At 45.6% G+C, this 16,588-nt stretch overlaps 1 protein-coding gene across 1 annotated transcript; it reads right to left on the reverse strand.

The window, feature by feature from the left end:
* Positions 1 to 241: 241 nt before the first annotated feature.
* LOC117526308 (nucleoredoxin-like protein 1) lies at positions 242 to 14,214 on the reverse strand. Its single transcript, XM_034188361.1, has 3 exons — positions 13,724 to 14,214; positions 13,550 to 13,639; positions 242 to 681 (listed from the first exon to the last, which is right to left on the reverse strand). The coding sequence occupies exons 1-3, from the start codon at positions 13,957 to 13,959 to the stop codon at positions 387 to 389; spliced, it is 621 nt and encodes a 206-aa protein (XP_034044252.1). The 5' UTR covers positions 13,960 to 14,214; the 3' UTR covers positions 242 to 386.
* Positions 14,215 to 16,588: the final 2,374 nt, after the last annotated feature.

Consider the following 16,588-nt stretch of genomic DNA (forward strand, 5'->3'; position numbering starts at 1 on the left):
TTGAGACTGACAATGATTCCAATATTTGATGATTCTAAACTTTAATATGCCAATATATTGGACAGATGTTCTTTTTCCCAGCATAAATACCCCCCCCCCCCCCCAATTAATTACTTTTAATGAATCCTCAGCAAAATAATGTGACATAATGCTTTGACGTTAAATTTGCTTGTTTGACATGAACATAATTGGAACAATAATTGAAACTATATTAGCTTTGAAAAATAAGACTGCTGTCTTTTTAACTGTTATTATCAAGGCCGATACTGATTTATCTGCAAGTAGCTCATATCGGTGGATTATCTTGACTTGCAGATTTATCAGTTGGGCTCTGCAATACACAGGTTTTTCCTCTGATAAAAGTTCTTTTTCTTTTGTTGTCCTCCTCATCTTCCTTCCTTTCCCCAAAACTTCCACCACTTCTTCCTCCTGCTGTCATCTTCAGTCTTGTACTTGAGCCTTCTTACAGGGTCAGTGGCACTTCGCAAATTGAGGTCATCAAATTCCTCATTGAGCATGAAGCTTCTTTCAATCAACGCAGCTGAGTCTTGCCAGTTATAGAAACAGTCAGAACCAAAATGACAGATATCCTGCACGGCATTTGGACACAGAATAGAGCAGTCAGGACGAAGGACCACAACTGTCGGCACATCCTTCACCTGAAACATGGCCTGCAGCTCCCTGCAAAGCAGCAGCAGATCCACATGGTTATAGAAGGTATTCTAAAATATCCAACTTTAAAGTATACTTATTACCTTCACCAAGGAGGTTTGTTTGTCAGGATTACTCAAGACTTTTTAGTGTTGATGAGGATTTGTTTGTTTGTTTCATTAAATTCACGTTACCAGTAACAATAATTTGACAACAAATTTCTGAATTTCCTGACTGGTCCATCTTAAGGAATCTGAACCTGTTCCGGGAAAATGTGTCATGGGAACAGTACTGTTCATAATATATGCTACATTGTAATAGGTACAGCTATTACAAAAGATTAGTGTTATCCCGGCATGAAACTCCAAGAGTGTTCAGCCTTGGCAGAGGTTGCAATCACAACATGTATTTAATTCATGTTAATGTCAGTGGCTTTAAGATACTGTAAAATATTTACAGGCTATAAGTGTACAACCCCAAATCAGAAAAAGATGGGACAACATGGAAAATGCACACACACACACACACACACACACACACACACACACACACACACACACACACACACACACACACACACACACACACACACACACACACACACACACAAAACCACAGTAGTGATCCTTGCATTTGCTTTGACTTATTTCATTGCACTCAGCATGAACTGAACACTTTTCATGTTTTCTGCTGTCAGCTTTGTTTTGTTAATGTACAGTGCAAACCGGAAAGTATTCACAGTGTTTCACTTTTTCCACATTTTGTTATGTTACAGCCTTATTCCAAGATGGATGAAATTCATTTTTTCCCTCCAAAGTCTACACATAATACCCCATAATGACAATGTGAATAAAGAGTTGCAAATTTATGAACAATAAAAAACAAAGAAACCATATATACGTAAGTATTCACAGGCTTTGCCATGAAGCTCAAACTTGAGCTCAGGTGCCTTCTGTTTCCACTGGTCATCCTTGAAATGTTTGTACAGCTTAATTGGAGTCCAGCTGGGGTAAATTCAGTTGATTGGACATGATTTGTTAAGGCACACACCTATCTGCATATAAAGGTCCCACAGTTGACAGTGCATGTCAGAGCACAAACCAAGCATGAAGTCAAAGACCTCCCAGACAGGATTGTCTCGAGGCACAAATCTGGGGAAGGGTACAGAAATATTTCTATTGCTTTGAAAGTCCCAGTGAGCACAGTGGCCTCCACCATCCATAAATGAAAGACGTTTGGATCCACCAGGACTCTTCCTAGAGCTGGTCAACCATCTAAACTGAGCAATTGGGAGAGAAGGGCTATAGTCAGGGAGGTGACCACGAACCCGATGCTCACTCTGTCAGAGCTCCAGCATTCCTCTGTGGAGAGAGGAGAACCTTCCAGAAGGAGAACCATCTCTGCAGCAATCCACCAGTCAGGTCTGTATGGTAGAGTGGCCAGACATAAGCCACTCCTTAGTAAAAGGCAGTTTGTCAAAAGGCACCTGAAGGACTCTCAGACCATGAGAAAGAAAATTCTCTGCTCTGATGAGACAAAGATTGAACTCTTGGTGAGAATGCCATGTGTCATGTTTGCTGGAAACCAGGCACCACCCCAACAGTGAAGCATGGTGGTGGCAGCATCATGCTGTGGGGATGTTTTTCAGTGGCAGGAAGTAGGATTTGGAAAGATGAATGAGGGAAATGAGGAAAATGTAGCAATGTACAGAGACATCCAGGGTGAAAATCTGCTGCAGAGCGCTCTTGACCTCAGACTGGTGTGACAGTTTACCTTTCAGCAGGAAAATGACCCTAACCACACAGCCAAGACATCAAAGGAAGTGGCTTCAGGACAACTCTGTGAATGTCCTTGAGTGGCCCAGCCAGAGCCCAGACCTGAATCCAATTGAACATCTCTGAGAGATCTGAAAATGTCTGTGCACCAACGCTCCCCATCCAAGCTGATGGAGCTTGAGAGGTGCTACAAAAGAGGAATGGGCAAAACTACCCAATTATAGGTGCAACCAAGCGTGTGGGACCAAATTCAAGAAGCCTTGAGGCTGTAATTGCTACCAATGTGCATCAACTAAGTATTAGCAAAGGCTGTGAATACTTATGTACATGTGATTTCTTATGGCCCCTTCACACATAACGCAAAGTTGTGCGAAAGAAGCAGGAACCGGCTGAAAAACCACAAAAAAACCGAATTGGTGAACCACGAAAATTCCACCTGTTGTCGGGAAGGACACACGGTCTGACAGGCATGACCGATACCGCGGAGAAAGTTTTGTGCACACTCGTGCACACGCAAGAACACGTCAGAGGTGTGAGACCACATCATGCACACACAGCAGTGAAGGAATTAGATGTGCAAATGTACATAAATCAACAGAAATGTCTAAGGACATGTTAATGAGAAGTACAGAACATTATAAGAGCAATTAATGTACTATTTAAATGTAAGACAATCTGGAAATAATTCTGTCTCACTGTAAGAAAGAAAAAAATGACTGTTTTGGCACTCTCTCCAAACAATTTTCTTTGGGATTAATAATGTTCCCCTCATTAATCTTATGATGTGTAATTGATGCCTGATAATGTGACAGTCTGTGTTGGAATGACTGCTCAAATGGATTGCATTTTATCTGGTAAAATATTTAATTCCTGGTATAAAGAGCAGACAATACAAGAATTAATATCCCATCTCTTCCCTGTTCCTCTGTACATAAACCAAGGCATGGATGAACTCACGTGAATGAATGATCATGAAACACATCAACCTGCGCTGGTGTGTCCAGGTGTCCCAGCACGCGCAGTGAAGTGCTGCTGATGGCGTTATGTGTTTTTATTTATTACCACCTCAGGAAAGCATGCTGACCACATGTGCCTTGCAGTGGATGTTCGGAGGTGGTGTTCCACATGGCACGAAATGTGTTCTCCAGCTGTAGCAGCAACGGCACAGAGCGGAACTGCTGGCGGGTTGTCTGCAACACACCCACCTGTCCATGCAAATCACAACTGCAGAACACATATCTGCCATCAACTCATAATAATGCACATAGTGTGTCTGGGCTCTCATGACATGCTGATCATTGTTTAGTTATAATTATTTATTGTTCTTTTTGTAATTTAGCACGTTGCGTCACCTTCGTGTCAGCTGCAAGAATGAGTCTGAGCTGGACTGCTCCCGTATCTGCAGAGCGAAGCAAAGCTATCACACATGAATGAGCTGCTCATTGCTATTTTTCTTTTAATTGAGCACCTTGCTGTCACTTGCACTCTCACCTGACAAGACAATGTGCGTGTTATCTGACAGCATTGGTGAGCCTTCGTTGACATGATCTGAGTGACACACCCTCTTAGGCTCACTGCCACTCAAAGCCCCACGTTGCAACTGCATGTCACATGGCTGCCCGCGAGATGGCCGCGGTGACCACAGACCGAGCATTTTTTTATTTGTAACTCTGTAGTGCTGACATCTATGCAATGCTGCGTGGTGATTGTTGTGTGGGCCACCGAAGAGGAGGTACTGCTGGCCCACCACCAGATGGCGTCCTGCCATGCTGCCACCTTTTGCCCTGCAGAGGGCGCACGGACCGGTTGGATCCTCCAGGTGCACCGTTTTGGCTGTCAGCTGCCAGTCATTATTCATCACCACATCCATAAGAACCTGGGACAGACACCATAACTCTGCCGAGTTATCAGCTTACCACACAGGTAAACCGACTCAGCCGTTTTGTGCCGTACGCACATTCATTGTTACTGAAGTCTTTGCAGTTGTGACTTATACTTGCAGCTTGTAGCCGAGTTTGTGGAAGTTGGAGGAGTTGGCGTCTCCACTCCTCACTTCTGACTTACTAAGTATAACAATTGACACTGCACGTCCTCCAGTTTTTCCTCTGCACTCTGGGAGTATTTGGATTTATTCCTACAAGAGGATTTCTGTGAGTTGCTGACTGTTTGCTGGGTGTTAATACACCCACCCTTAACCTGTTTTTGTTCCTGCCAGCAGTACAGGGTCTGACAGCCACGAGTGGTGGCCACCTGGGGGAATCAGGACTTGGCGGCTCTGGTGTGTTGCAGGTCTCCATTGGCGTTGGAACTTCGTGGGTTCCGGCTCTCCTCTGGATAGGCATCGCCTACCCTCGGGCCTGCCCACGCGTGACCTTTTTGATTACTGATTGACTGAAGCATATTTGGTTTTGTTTGCACATTTGCATAATAAATTGGCATTTATTTGACTTCCTATTGGCCCGTTCATTACGCCCCCTGGCGTGGATCCGTGTACTTCACTTTCCAACAGGATAACTCGGCCAGGTGATGGACTCCGAGGGGCGTTCACCAACAATTGAACAGCCAATGGAGATGCAAGGTGCGCAGGCTCCACCAGGAGGTGCTTTGGGTGAGCTGCATCACATTCTCACCAACCTCACTGCTTGGTTGGATCTATTAACCGAGCAGGACATTCACCTCAACCGTAGGATGGAGGCTCTCACCGTTCAGGTGAAGACGCACGCGTTAGGCGCGGCTGCAGCCACTCCTCCTGTGGACCTGTCACTAAACACAGAAAATCCAGTGGGTCGTTCAAAGGTCCCCCCCCCCCCCCCCCGTCACCCGAAGCTTACATTAGCCCCCCAGAACCGTACGGGGGTTGTGTCGAAACGTGCGCGGACTTCTTGATGCAGTACACGCTCGTTTTTTCGCAACGCCCCATGATGTACGTGTCAGACCACAGCGGGGTGGTTTATGTAATTAATTTGCTTCGGGGCAAGGCACGCGCCTGGGCTACGGTGCTCTGGGAGCAGGACTCACGGCCTTTCGACATATACTGGGTTTATCAGGGAATTTTGACAGGTGTTCGATCATCCCAAGAGAGGCGAGTCCACTTCAAATATGCTGCTGTCAATGAGACAGGGACGCCGGAGTGCAACTGATTACACAATCAACTTCCGTGTTGCGGCAGCGAGGGACGGTTAGAACTCAGTAGCACTACGTGGCACCTTTGCAAATGGGCTGTCTCCGGCCCTAAAGGAGCATCTGGTGGCTAAGGATCAGCCGCGGGATTTAGATGGGCTTATTGATCTGGTTATTTGCTTAGACAATCGGTTAGAGGAATTTAAGCGGGAACTCCAGCACTGATCGACACGGGGTCGGAAGGGAACCTACTGGACAGTAGGTGGGCTAAGGAGGTAGGGCTCCCTCTGGTGGCCGTTCCTTCACCATTGAAGGTGCGGGCACTAGATGGCACCCTACTACCAGAAATCACACACCAGACACAGCCTTTAACTTTGGTTGTCTCTGGAAATCACAGGGAGGAGATTGTGTTCTTTATAACACCTTCTACCTCCAGGATTATTTTGGGATTTCCGTGGATGGTTAAGCACAATCCCCGGATTGATTGGCCGTCTGGGGTTGTGGCTCAATGAGCGGAACCTGCCACCGGGAGTGTTTTATGATCCTCGTGCCACCCGGCGATGAAGTTAAAGAGGAGTTCAGAGTCCCCCCCCAATCTTACGGAGGTCCCGGCTGAGTATCATGACCTTGCTGACATCTTCAGCAAGGATCTGGCACTCACCCTGCCCCCGCATCGACCGTATGATTGTGCCATTGATTTGGTTCCAGGTGCTGAGTACCCGTCCAGCAGACTGTACAACCTCTTATGTCCTGAATGCGAATCAGTGGAGACCTACATCCGGGACTCATTAGCTGCTGGCCTAATCCAAAATTCTTCATCCCCGTTAGGTGCAGGTTTCTGTTTTGTGGGCAAGAAGGACGGTGGTCTCCGTCCATGCATTGATTATAGAAGGCTGAACGAGATCACGGTTCGCAACCGATACCCGTTACCTCTATTGGATTCAGTGTTCACGCCTCTGCATGGAGCCAAACTATTCACAAAACTGGATCTTAGAAATGCTTATCATCTGGTTCAGATACGGAAGGGAGACGAGTGGAAGACAGCATTTAACACCCCCTTAGGTCACTTTGAGTACCTGGTCATGCCGTTCAGCCTCACCAAATGCCCCCGCGATGTTCCAAGCTTTGGTTAATGATGTTCTGCAGGATTTCCTGCAACCGATTCGTCTTCGTATGTCTAGACGACATCCTCATCTTCTCCCCGGACTCTAAGACTCATGTTAAGCATGTCCGTCAGGTCCTGCAGCGGTTACTGGAGAACCGGCTGTTTGTGAAGGCCGAGAAGTGTGAGTTCCACCGCACTTCTTTGTCCTTCCTGGGGTTTATCATCTCCTCCAACTCCGTCGCACCCGATCTGGCTAAGGTAGCGGTGGTGAGAGATTGGCCCCAACCGTAAGGAAGCTGCAACAGTTCCTAGGTTCGCCAATTTTTACAGGAGGTTCATTAAGGGCTATAGTCAGGTAGTCGGTCCCCTTACAGCCCTGACCTCCACAAAAGTCCCCTTCACCTGGTCGGATCGGTGCGAAACTGCGTTTAGGGAGTTAAAACACTGGTTTTCAACTGCACCAGTTCTGGTGCAGCCCGATCCTAACCACCAGTTCATTGTTGAAGTGGATGCCTCTGACTCAGGGATAGGAGCCGTGCTGTCCCAGAGCAGGGAGTCCGATAGTGTTCTCCACTCTTGTGCTTACTTCTCCCGCAGGTTAACCCCCGCTGAACGGAACTATGACGCTGGCAATCGGGAACTCCTGGTGGTGAAAGAGGCCCTCGAGGAGTGGAGACATCTGTTGGAGGGAGCTGTGGTCCCATTTGTGGTTCTCACTGACCATCAGAACCTGGAATACATCCAGACCGCTAAGCGTCTGAACCCCAGACAAGCCCGATGGTCACTGTTTTTTCAGACACTTCAACTTTAAGATCCCCTATCGCCCCGGGACCAAGAACATCCGGTCTGACGCCCTGTCCCGGGTGCATGAAGAGGAAGTTGGAGCAAGGCTGTTGGACCCACCGGACACCATCATACCGGAATCCACTATCGTTGCAGCCCTCACGTGGGATGTGGAGGGAGTGGTCAGGGAGGCCCTGACGTGACACCCAGATCCCGGAGGTGGTCCTCCCAACAGGCTGTACGTCCCACCAGATGCTCGGACTGCCGTATTGGACTTCTGTTCCAAGCTCTCCTGACATCCAGGGGTGCGAAGAACCATGGCAGTGGTCTGGTAGCGGTTCTGGTGGGCATCAGTTGAAGCTGACACTAGGGACTACATCCGGGCATGTACCATCTGCGCCAGGGGCAAGGCTACACACCAGCCAGAGAAGGGGCTCCTCCAGCCACTGCCTCGTCGCCCCTGGTCCCACATAGGAGTGGACTTCGTCACTTCGCCCACTTTGTGGCCCTCCCGAAGCTCCCGACTGCCCAGGAGACTGCAGACCTCCTGGTCTACCACGTTGTGCGTCTGCATGGTATCCCGACGGACATAGTGTCAGACCGTGGTCCTCAGTTCTCCTCACAGGTCTGGAGGAGCTTCTGTAAGGAGCTGGGGGCCACGGTGAGCCTGTCATCCGGGTACCACCCTCAAACAAACGGTCAAGCAGAGCGGGCCAACCAGGATCTGGAACAAGCCTTAAGGTGTGTCACATCTGCGCACCCGACGGCCTGGAGTCAACACCTGGCCTGGATCGAGTACGCACACAACAGCCAAGTGTCGTCCTCTACCGGCCTCTCCCCGTTCGAGGTCTGCTTGGGGTATCAACCCCCGTTGTTTCCAGCTGTTGAGGGAGAGGTCGAGGTGCCCTTGGTCCAGGCCCACCTCAGGAGATGCCGTCGGGTGGGGAAGAAAGCCTGCTCTGCTCTCCTGAAGGCCCAGACGCAGGCTAAGGACCATGCGGACCACCGATGAGCCCCGGCCCCAGCTTATCAGCCTGGGCAGGAGGTTTGGCTAGCCACTAAAAACATCCCTCTTCAGACCGACTCACCAAAACTCACCGACCGTTACATTGAATCGTTTAAGATCGTCAAAGTGATCAGCCCCTCTGCAGTGAAGCTTCAACTCCCGGCTTCACTGCGGATTCACCCGGTTTTTCAAGTCTCCAAATCAATCAATCAATTTTTTTATATAGCGCCAAAATCACAACAAACAGTTGCCCCAAGGCGCTTTATATTGTAAGGCAAGGCCATACAATAATTATGTAAAACCCCAACGGTCAAAACAACCCCCTGTGAGCAAGCACTTGGCTACAGTGGGAAGGAAAATCTCCCTTTTAACAGGAAGAAACCTCCAGCAGAACAGGCTCAGGAGGGGCAGTCTTCTGCTGGACTGGCTGGGGCTGAGGGAGAGAACCAGGAAAAAGACATGCTGTGGAGGGGAGCAGAGATCGATCACTAATGATTAAATGCAGAGTGGTGCATACAGAGCAAAAAGAGAAAGAAACAGTGCATCATGGAACCCCCCAGCAGTCCTACGTCTATAGCAGCATAACTAAGGGATGGTTCAGGGTCACCTGATCCAGCCCTAACTATAAGCTTTAGCAAAAAGGAAAGTTTTAAGCCTAATCCTTAAAAGTAGAGAGGGTGTCTGTCTCCCTGATCTGAATTGGGAGCTGGTTCCACAGGAGAGGAGCCTGAAAGCTGAAGGCTCTGCCTCCCCTTCTGCTCTTACAAACCCTAGGAACTACAATAGCCTGCAGTCTGAGAGCGAAGCGCTCTATTGGGGTGATATGGTACTACGAGGTCCCTAGATAAGATGGGACCTGATTATTCAAAACCTTATAAGTAAGAAGAAGAATTTTAAATTCTATTCTAGAATTAACAGGAAGCCAATGAAGAGAGGCCAATATGGGTGAGATATGCTCTCTCCTTCTAGTCCCCGTCAGTACTCTAGCTGCAGCATTTTGAATTAACTGAAGGCTTTTTAGGGAACCTTTAGGACAACCTGATAATAATGAATTACAATAGTCCAGCCTAGAGGAAATAAATGCATGAATTAGTTTTTCAGCATCACTCTGAGACAAGACCTTTCTGATTTTAGAGATATTGCGTAAATGCAAAAAAGCAGTCCTACATATTTGTTTAATATGCGCTTTGAATGACATATCCTGATCAAAATGACTCCAAGATTTCTCACAGTATTACTAGAGGTCAGGGTAATGCCATCCAGAGTAAGGATCTGGTTAGACACCATGTTTCTAAGATTTGTGGGGCCAAGTACAATAACTTCAGTTTTATCTGAGTTTAAAAGCAGGAAATTAGAGGTCATCCATGTCTTTATGTCTGTAAGACAATCCTGCAGTTTAGCTAATTGGTGTGTGTCCTCTGGCTTCATGAATAGATAAAGCTGGGTATCATCTGCGTAACAATGAAAATTTAAGCAATACCGTCTAATAATACTACCTAAGGGAAGCATGTATAAAGTGAATAAAATTGGTCCTAACACAGAACCTTGTGGAACTCCATAATTAACTTTAGTCTGTGAAGAAGATTCCCCATTTACATGAACAAATTGTAATCTATTAGACAAATATGATTCAAACCACCGCAGCGCAGTGCCTTTAATACCTATGGCATGCTCTAATCTCTGTAATAAAATTTTATGGTCAACAGTATCAAAAGCAGCACTGAGGTCTAACAGAACAAGCACAGAGATGAGTCCACTGTCCGAGGCCATAAGAAGATCATTTGTAACCTTCACTAATGCTGTTTCTGTACTATGATGAATTCTAAAACCTGACTGAAACTCTTCAAATAGACCATTCCTCTGCAGATGATCAGTTAGCTGTTTTACAACTACCCTTTCAAGAATTTTTGAGAGAAAAGGAAGGTTGGAGATTGGCCTATAATTAGCTAAGATAGCTGGGTCAAGTGATGGCTTTTTAAGTAATGGTTTAATTACTGCCACCTTAAAAGCCTGTGGTACATAGCCAACTAACAAAGATAGATTGATCATATTTAAGATCGAAGCATTAAATAATGGTAGGGCTTCCTTGAGCAGCCTGGTAGGAATGGGGGTCTAATAAACATGTTGATGGTTTGGATGAAGTAACTAATGAAAATAACTGACAGAACAATCGGAGAGAAAGAGTCTAACCAAATACCGGCATCACTGAAAGCAGCCAAAGATAACGATACATCTTTGGGATGGTTATGAGTAATTTTTCTCTAATAGTTAAACTTTTGTTAGCAAAGAAAGTCATGAAGTCATTACTAGTTAAAGTTAATGGAATACTCAGCTCAATAGAGCTCTGACTCTTTGTCAGCCTGGCTACAGTGCTGAAAAGAAACCTGGGGTTGTTCTTATTTTCTTCAATTAGTGATGAGTAGAAAGATGTCCTAGCTTTACGGAGGGCTTTTTTATAGAGCAACAGACTCTTTTCCAGGCTAAGTGAAGATCTTCTAAATTAGTGAGACGCCATTTCCTCTCCAACTTACGGGTTATCTGCTTTAAGCTACGAGTTTGTGAGTTATACCACGGAGTCAGGCACTTCTGATTTAAAGCTCTCTTTTTCAGAGGAGCTACAGCATCCAAAGTTGTCTTCAATGAGCATGTAAAACTATTGACGAGATACTCTATCATCAAACCGTATCACACATCGGACCTCTGCACCCCCAGACCAGCGCCGCCTCCTGCCCGCATCATCGACGGCGAACCGGCATGGACTGTCAGGAAACTCTTGGATGTACGTCGGAGGGGTCGGGGGTACCAGTACCTGGTAGACTGGGAGGGTTATGGCCCAGAAGAATGCTCCTGGGTGAAGAGGAGCTTCATTTTGTATCCCGCCCTCCTGGCGGATTTCTACAGGAACACCCCAACAAGCCGGGTCGGGCGCCAGGAGGTGCCCGTTTAGGGGGGGGTCCTGTTGTGTGGGCCGCCGAAGAGAAGGTACTGCTGGCCCACCACCAGATGGCGCCCTGCCATGTTGGCACCTTTTGCCCTGCAGAGGGCGCACGGACCGGTTGGATCCTCCAGGTGCACCGTTTTGGCTGTCAGCTGCCAGTCATTATTCATTACCACATCCATAAGAACCTGGGAGAGACACCATAACTCTGCCGAGTTATCAGCTTACCACGCAGGTAAACTGACTCAGCCGTTTTGTACCGTACGCACATTCATTGTTACTGAAGTCTTTGCAGTTGTGACTTATACTTGCAGCTTGTAGCCGAGTTTGTGGAAGTTGGAGGAGTTGGCGTCTCCACTCCTAACTTCTGACTTACTAAGTATAACAATTGACACTGCACGTTCTCCAGTTTTTCCTCTGCACTCTGGGAGTATTTTGATTTATTCCTACAAGAGGATTTCTGTGAGTTGCTGACTGTTTGCTGGGTGTTCACACACCCACCCTTAACCTGTTTTTGTTCCTGCCAGCTGTACCGGGTCTGACAGCCACAAGCGGTGGCCACCTGGGGGAATCAGGACTTGGCGGCTCTGGTGTGTTGCAGGTCTCCGTTGGCGGTGGAACTTCGTGGGTTCCGGCTCTCCTCTGGATAGGCATCTCCTACCCTTGGGCCTGCCCACCCGTCACCTTTTGATTACTGATTGACTGAAGCATATTTGGTTTTGTTTGCACATTTGCATAATAAATTGTCATTTATTTGACTTCCTATTGGCCGTTCATTTACGCCCCCTGGCATGGGTCCGTGTACTTCACTTTCCCAACAGTGATCCCTCTTCAGAGGGGCAAAATATGACATGTTGGACAACCCACAGCTCTGACATGCTGGTCAGCTGTGCACGTGAGCCTGCCACATACATCAACTTGCATGGGCACACAGCTGCGCGCATCTGAAATGACCATCACCCATTTTGTTGTGATGGTAGGGAATGTGATACATGATGTCCAGTCATGGACATGACAGGCCATCCAGATGTGCACACTGTTCTGGACAGTGATCGCACTGCACTCCAGCCATTGTTGGAGCATTTTCCACCTCAGCCGCACCTCCACAGTGTTGGATTGTAGTTTGGAGGTGGGGGCACATGACACACTGGCAGTGTCGCTGGGTGGGGAGGGGGGGGACCGCACACTCTCACGCCATTTCATTTGTGTGGTGGGGAGGACATGGCATTCATTTTAATTGTTGCTCGGGGGGAGCTAGGGGACACAGCACTCTCCTCTTGCACTTAGGACATGTGGGGCCATTTGCACATCCAGCTCGAAAGTGGTCACCTGCTCTCTATTCTCATGCTGGAAGTGCGAATGGCCCTGCCTTTTCTAAGTGCCCCATGAGTGGTGTTGGATGTTCATAAATAAAAATATTAAAACCAACTGGTACCTGTGAAATCAGATCGCGCCGCTTATGTGGAATAAATAAAGAAAAAAAAACAGTCAGTACCTGTGCAACCACCTCACGCCACTTATGTGGAATAATTTTTTAAAAAAAAAGAGAAACACACCATCCACTGAACACGAACTTGCACCTTTCAAATCTCTGATTGCCAGTCAGCAACTTTACCACTGAGCTATGGAGATGTTCTTTGAAAGCTGCGGGAATTTGCCTCATATCAGGAAGGACATGGAAGTATTACAAAAAAAATACACACCATATAAAAACACCTCATTTATCAAGTGAGCAATACAAATATGATCCGTCTGTTCCTCTGTAAATGACCCATGGTCATAGACATACAGTCATGAAATGACATGAATGTATGGATAGTTCTAGTAACAGGTGTACGGGGTGTTGGAGGCAGGGATGACATTACACGGTTTGCACACAATTCCTGTGTCATGCGCACTAAGTGTGCACTTCGTCCAAAGTTCGCATTATGTGTGAAGGGGCCCTTACAAATGAAATGAAGCTGACCACATAAAACATGAAATATCTTGGGTTCATACTGTCTTCAATGAAATAGAAGTAAAAGTAAATGTAAGATCAATGCTTTGTTATTCTTATTTGCATTTTCAACATTATTCCAACTGTTTCTGATTTGGGATTGTGTATCCACACACACACACACCACATACAATATACAATTTATCCTTTTGTCGACGTTCCTCCAACAACTTACATTCGGTAGGGGTCGTCATAAGTTAGGAACAGAGACTTTTTGTGCAGCTCTTTGAAAAAACTTTCCTGCTGCTCTTCTGACTGGTCCAAGCTGAAGAGATGAAAAATGTTCTGATTAACAAATCAGTGTAGATATGAGTTTATAAAAGCATGTGTGCAACCAAAAGAGTGAAACCTGATGTAGATGAGGGTGAGCAGGGCGGGATTATCAATGTAAAATGGATCTTTGAGTCTTTTGAAAAAGTCATTCAGCACAGGCACAAACTTGTGACACTTTTCACAGTCAGCAGATGCAAAAAACAACATCAGGATATGGTTTTCAAGAATCCCATCAATCTCCCGTTCTGTGTTCAGTTCGTGCTGGTCCCAGTTGTTCCTCACCAGCACACGATTCAGGAACAGGTCCACCATGATGGAGTTGTGGATGAAGGTAAAGGCCCCCTGTAGACAATAAAAGTCTACATGTAATCTCTGTTATAACAGTATTTAAGTACCTGCATGCATATTGTAAACGATTAAAGCTACAGTTTGTCAGATTTATTGTCATCTAATGGCAAAGATTCAGACTGCATTCTGCTGTCATCTGCCAAAATTCTTTTTCACTTCACATTTTCCTTTCTTTAGTGACAGGGCTATGCTCCCTTGTCCTCTGTGGTGAGAAGAAATATGTATGATCCTCAATTTAACAAAAACAAGGTTCTCAAACTTGTTAGCCTGCACGAGCAAACCAGTAGACAGTGTACAGGACAGCAAACGCTGACTTCTTTTTTCTTCAGTCTTCCAGCTGCTCAGCAAATTGCAAAAGACATAGTGTGTCTTAAAATGTCTTAAACCAATAAGTTAGAAAAAATTCACCCCCTGTAGGGGAAGCCAGGTGCACAGTGGATCAGAAATGTTGTTTTGTGGCATCATAAACACATTATGCATAGGTTAAATCATTCTATAGTGGATTTAATACAGCAAGTTATTGTTTACAAAGCTGTGTTATTTATGTCTCCCTAAGTGTAATTTACAGGTGTTTAAAATCGATTTTAAAATTTTTGATTCATTGTGCCCTGGACACTGATTCCAGTGAACCAGTGTCAACAAGTAATATTTCTCATCCACTTGATACTGGGGCTTAGTACATCACTTTCTAGACTGATTCACTGTGCCCCAGGTGCATGTGACACACATGGGTCATGTTATCAAATAGCTGATAGTCTGGAGAAGACATAACACATGCTCATCAGTTGGACGGGGTAGTCTTCTAACTAATAACATTTTTTGGGCCACCTTCCCTCTGTTGTGAGAAATAAATACAAAGACATTGACATCCACAAAATTTACTTTTGATAGGAAAAAAAAAACAGACTTTGCTTGCCACATAGTTTTACCCTTAATGTATCCAAAACAAAACAGTAATTGATAAAGGGGATGTCTTTATGGAAAAAATATGGCATAATTGTTGCAAATATATGTATTTTTGCAGATATAGCTACTGATTCACTGGGCCCGTGATTCACCGTGCCCCAGTTTCCCCTACAGTTGTCATGAATGGGGAAACTAGCTATAGAGACTTTTATTTTATTTTATTTTATTTTATTTATTGTACCAGGGTGTAAATATGTTTATTTCTGTTCTAAAGTTGGACAATTTGACATGGACTTGAATGGGAACTTGTTTGCTTTTGGAGCCTGAAGTAGCCAGTCAAGGAACTGCAAGTTTTTCTTCTTCCAAAATCATCTGAGACCATCAAAGCTTTCTGTGTTTTATTTGTCATCCTCAGGCTGTATGTCAGTGTCACAGCAGGTACTACAGGCTGTGAATCAGCAGCCTAACAAATTAGATCTGACTCTGTGGCTATGAGCTCTGCTGATCTATTTGACTACACTACTTTAAAATCAAACTATCCAGGCCAGATGTAAGAGAAATATGATGGAAACTGAGTAGCACTGGACCCCCTGTAACTGGAAAAGAGAACCTCTACTTGAAGGTCTGAGCTAAAGTCTTATGGCCCTGTCACACCATGACAATTTAGCCTGTGTATGCCAATGCAAGAAAAATACACTGAATACGTTAACGTACGTCTATAAGTTCTGCATACATTAAGAGCACGTTGAAGCACACTGACATACGTCATAATACATCAAGTTCGTCAACAAATTTTGGCCATACACAATACAGGTGATGGTCATATAATTAGAATATCGTGAAAAAGTTGATTTATTTCAGTAATTCCATTAAAAAAGTGAAACTTGTGTATTATATTCATTCATTACACACAGACTGATATATTTCAAGTGTTTATTTCTTTAAATTTTGATGGTTATAACTGACAACTAATAAAAATCCCAAATTCAGTATCTCAGAAAATTTGAATATTACTTAAGACCAATACAAAAAAAGGATTTTTAGAAATGTCGGCCAACTAAAACGTATGACCATGAAAAGTATGAGCATGTACAGCACTCAATATGTAGTTGGGGCTCCTTCTGCCTGAATTACTGCAGCAATGCGGCGTGGCATGGAGTCGATCAGTCTGTGGCACTGTTCAGGTGGTATGAGAGCCCAGGTTTCTCTGATAGCGGCCTTCAGCTCTTCTGCGTTGTTGGGTTCTGGTGTGTCGCATCTTCCTCTCCACAATACCCCATAGATTTTCTAAGGGGTTAAGGTCAGGCGGGTTTGCTGGCCAATTAAGAACAGGGATACCATGGTCCTTACTTTTAGCTTTGGCACCCTGTGCAGGTGCAAGTACTGTTGGAAAATGAAATCTGCATCTCCATAAAGTTGGTCAGCAGCAGGAAGCATGAAGTGCTCTACAACTTCCTGGTAGACGGCTGCGCTGACCTTGGACCTCAGAAAACACAGTGGACCAACACCAGCAGATGACACGGCACCTCAAACCATCACTGACTGTGGAAACTTTACACTGGACCTCAAGCAACGTGGATTCTGTGCCTCCCCTCTCTTCCTCCAGACTCTGGGACCTTGATTTCCAAAGGAAATGCAAGATTTACTTTCATCACAGAAAGTAACTTTGGACCACTCAGCAGCAGTC

This window comes from Thalassophryne amazonica, chromosome 15, assembly GCF_902500255.1.
Source record: "Thalassophryne amazonica chromosome 15, fThaAma1.1, whole genome shotgun sequence".
In the NCBI taxonomy this organism is placed as follows: Eukaryota; Metazoa; Chordata; class Actinopteri; order Batrachoidiformes; family Batrachoididae; genus Thalassophryne; species Thalassophryne amazonica.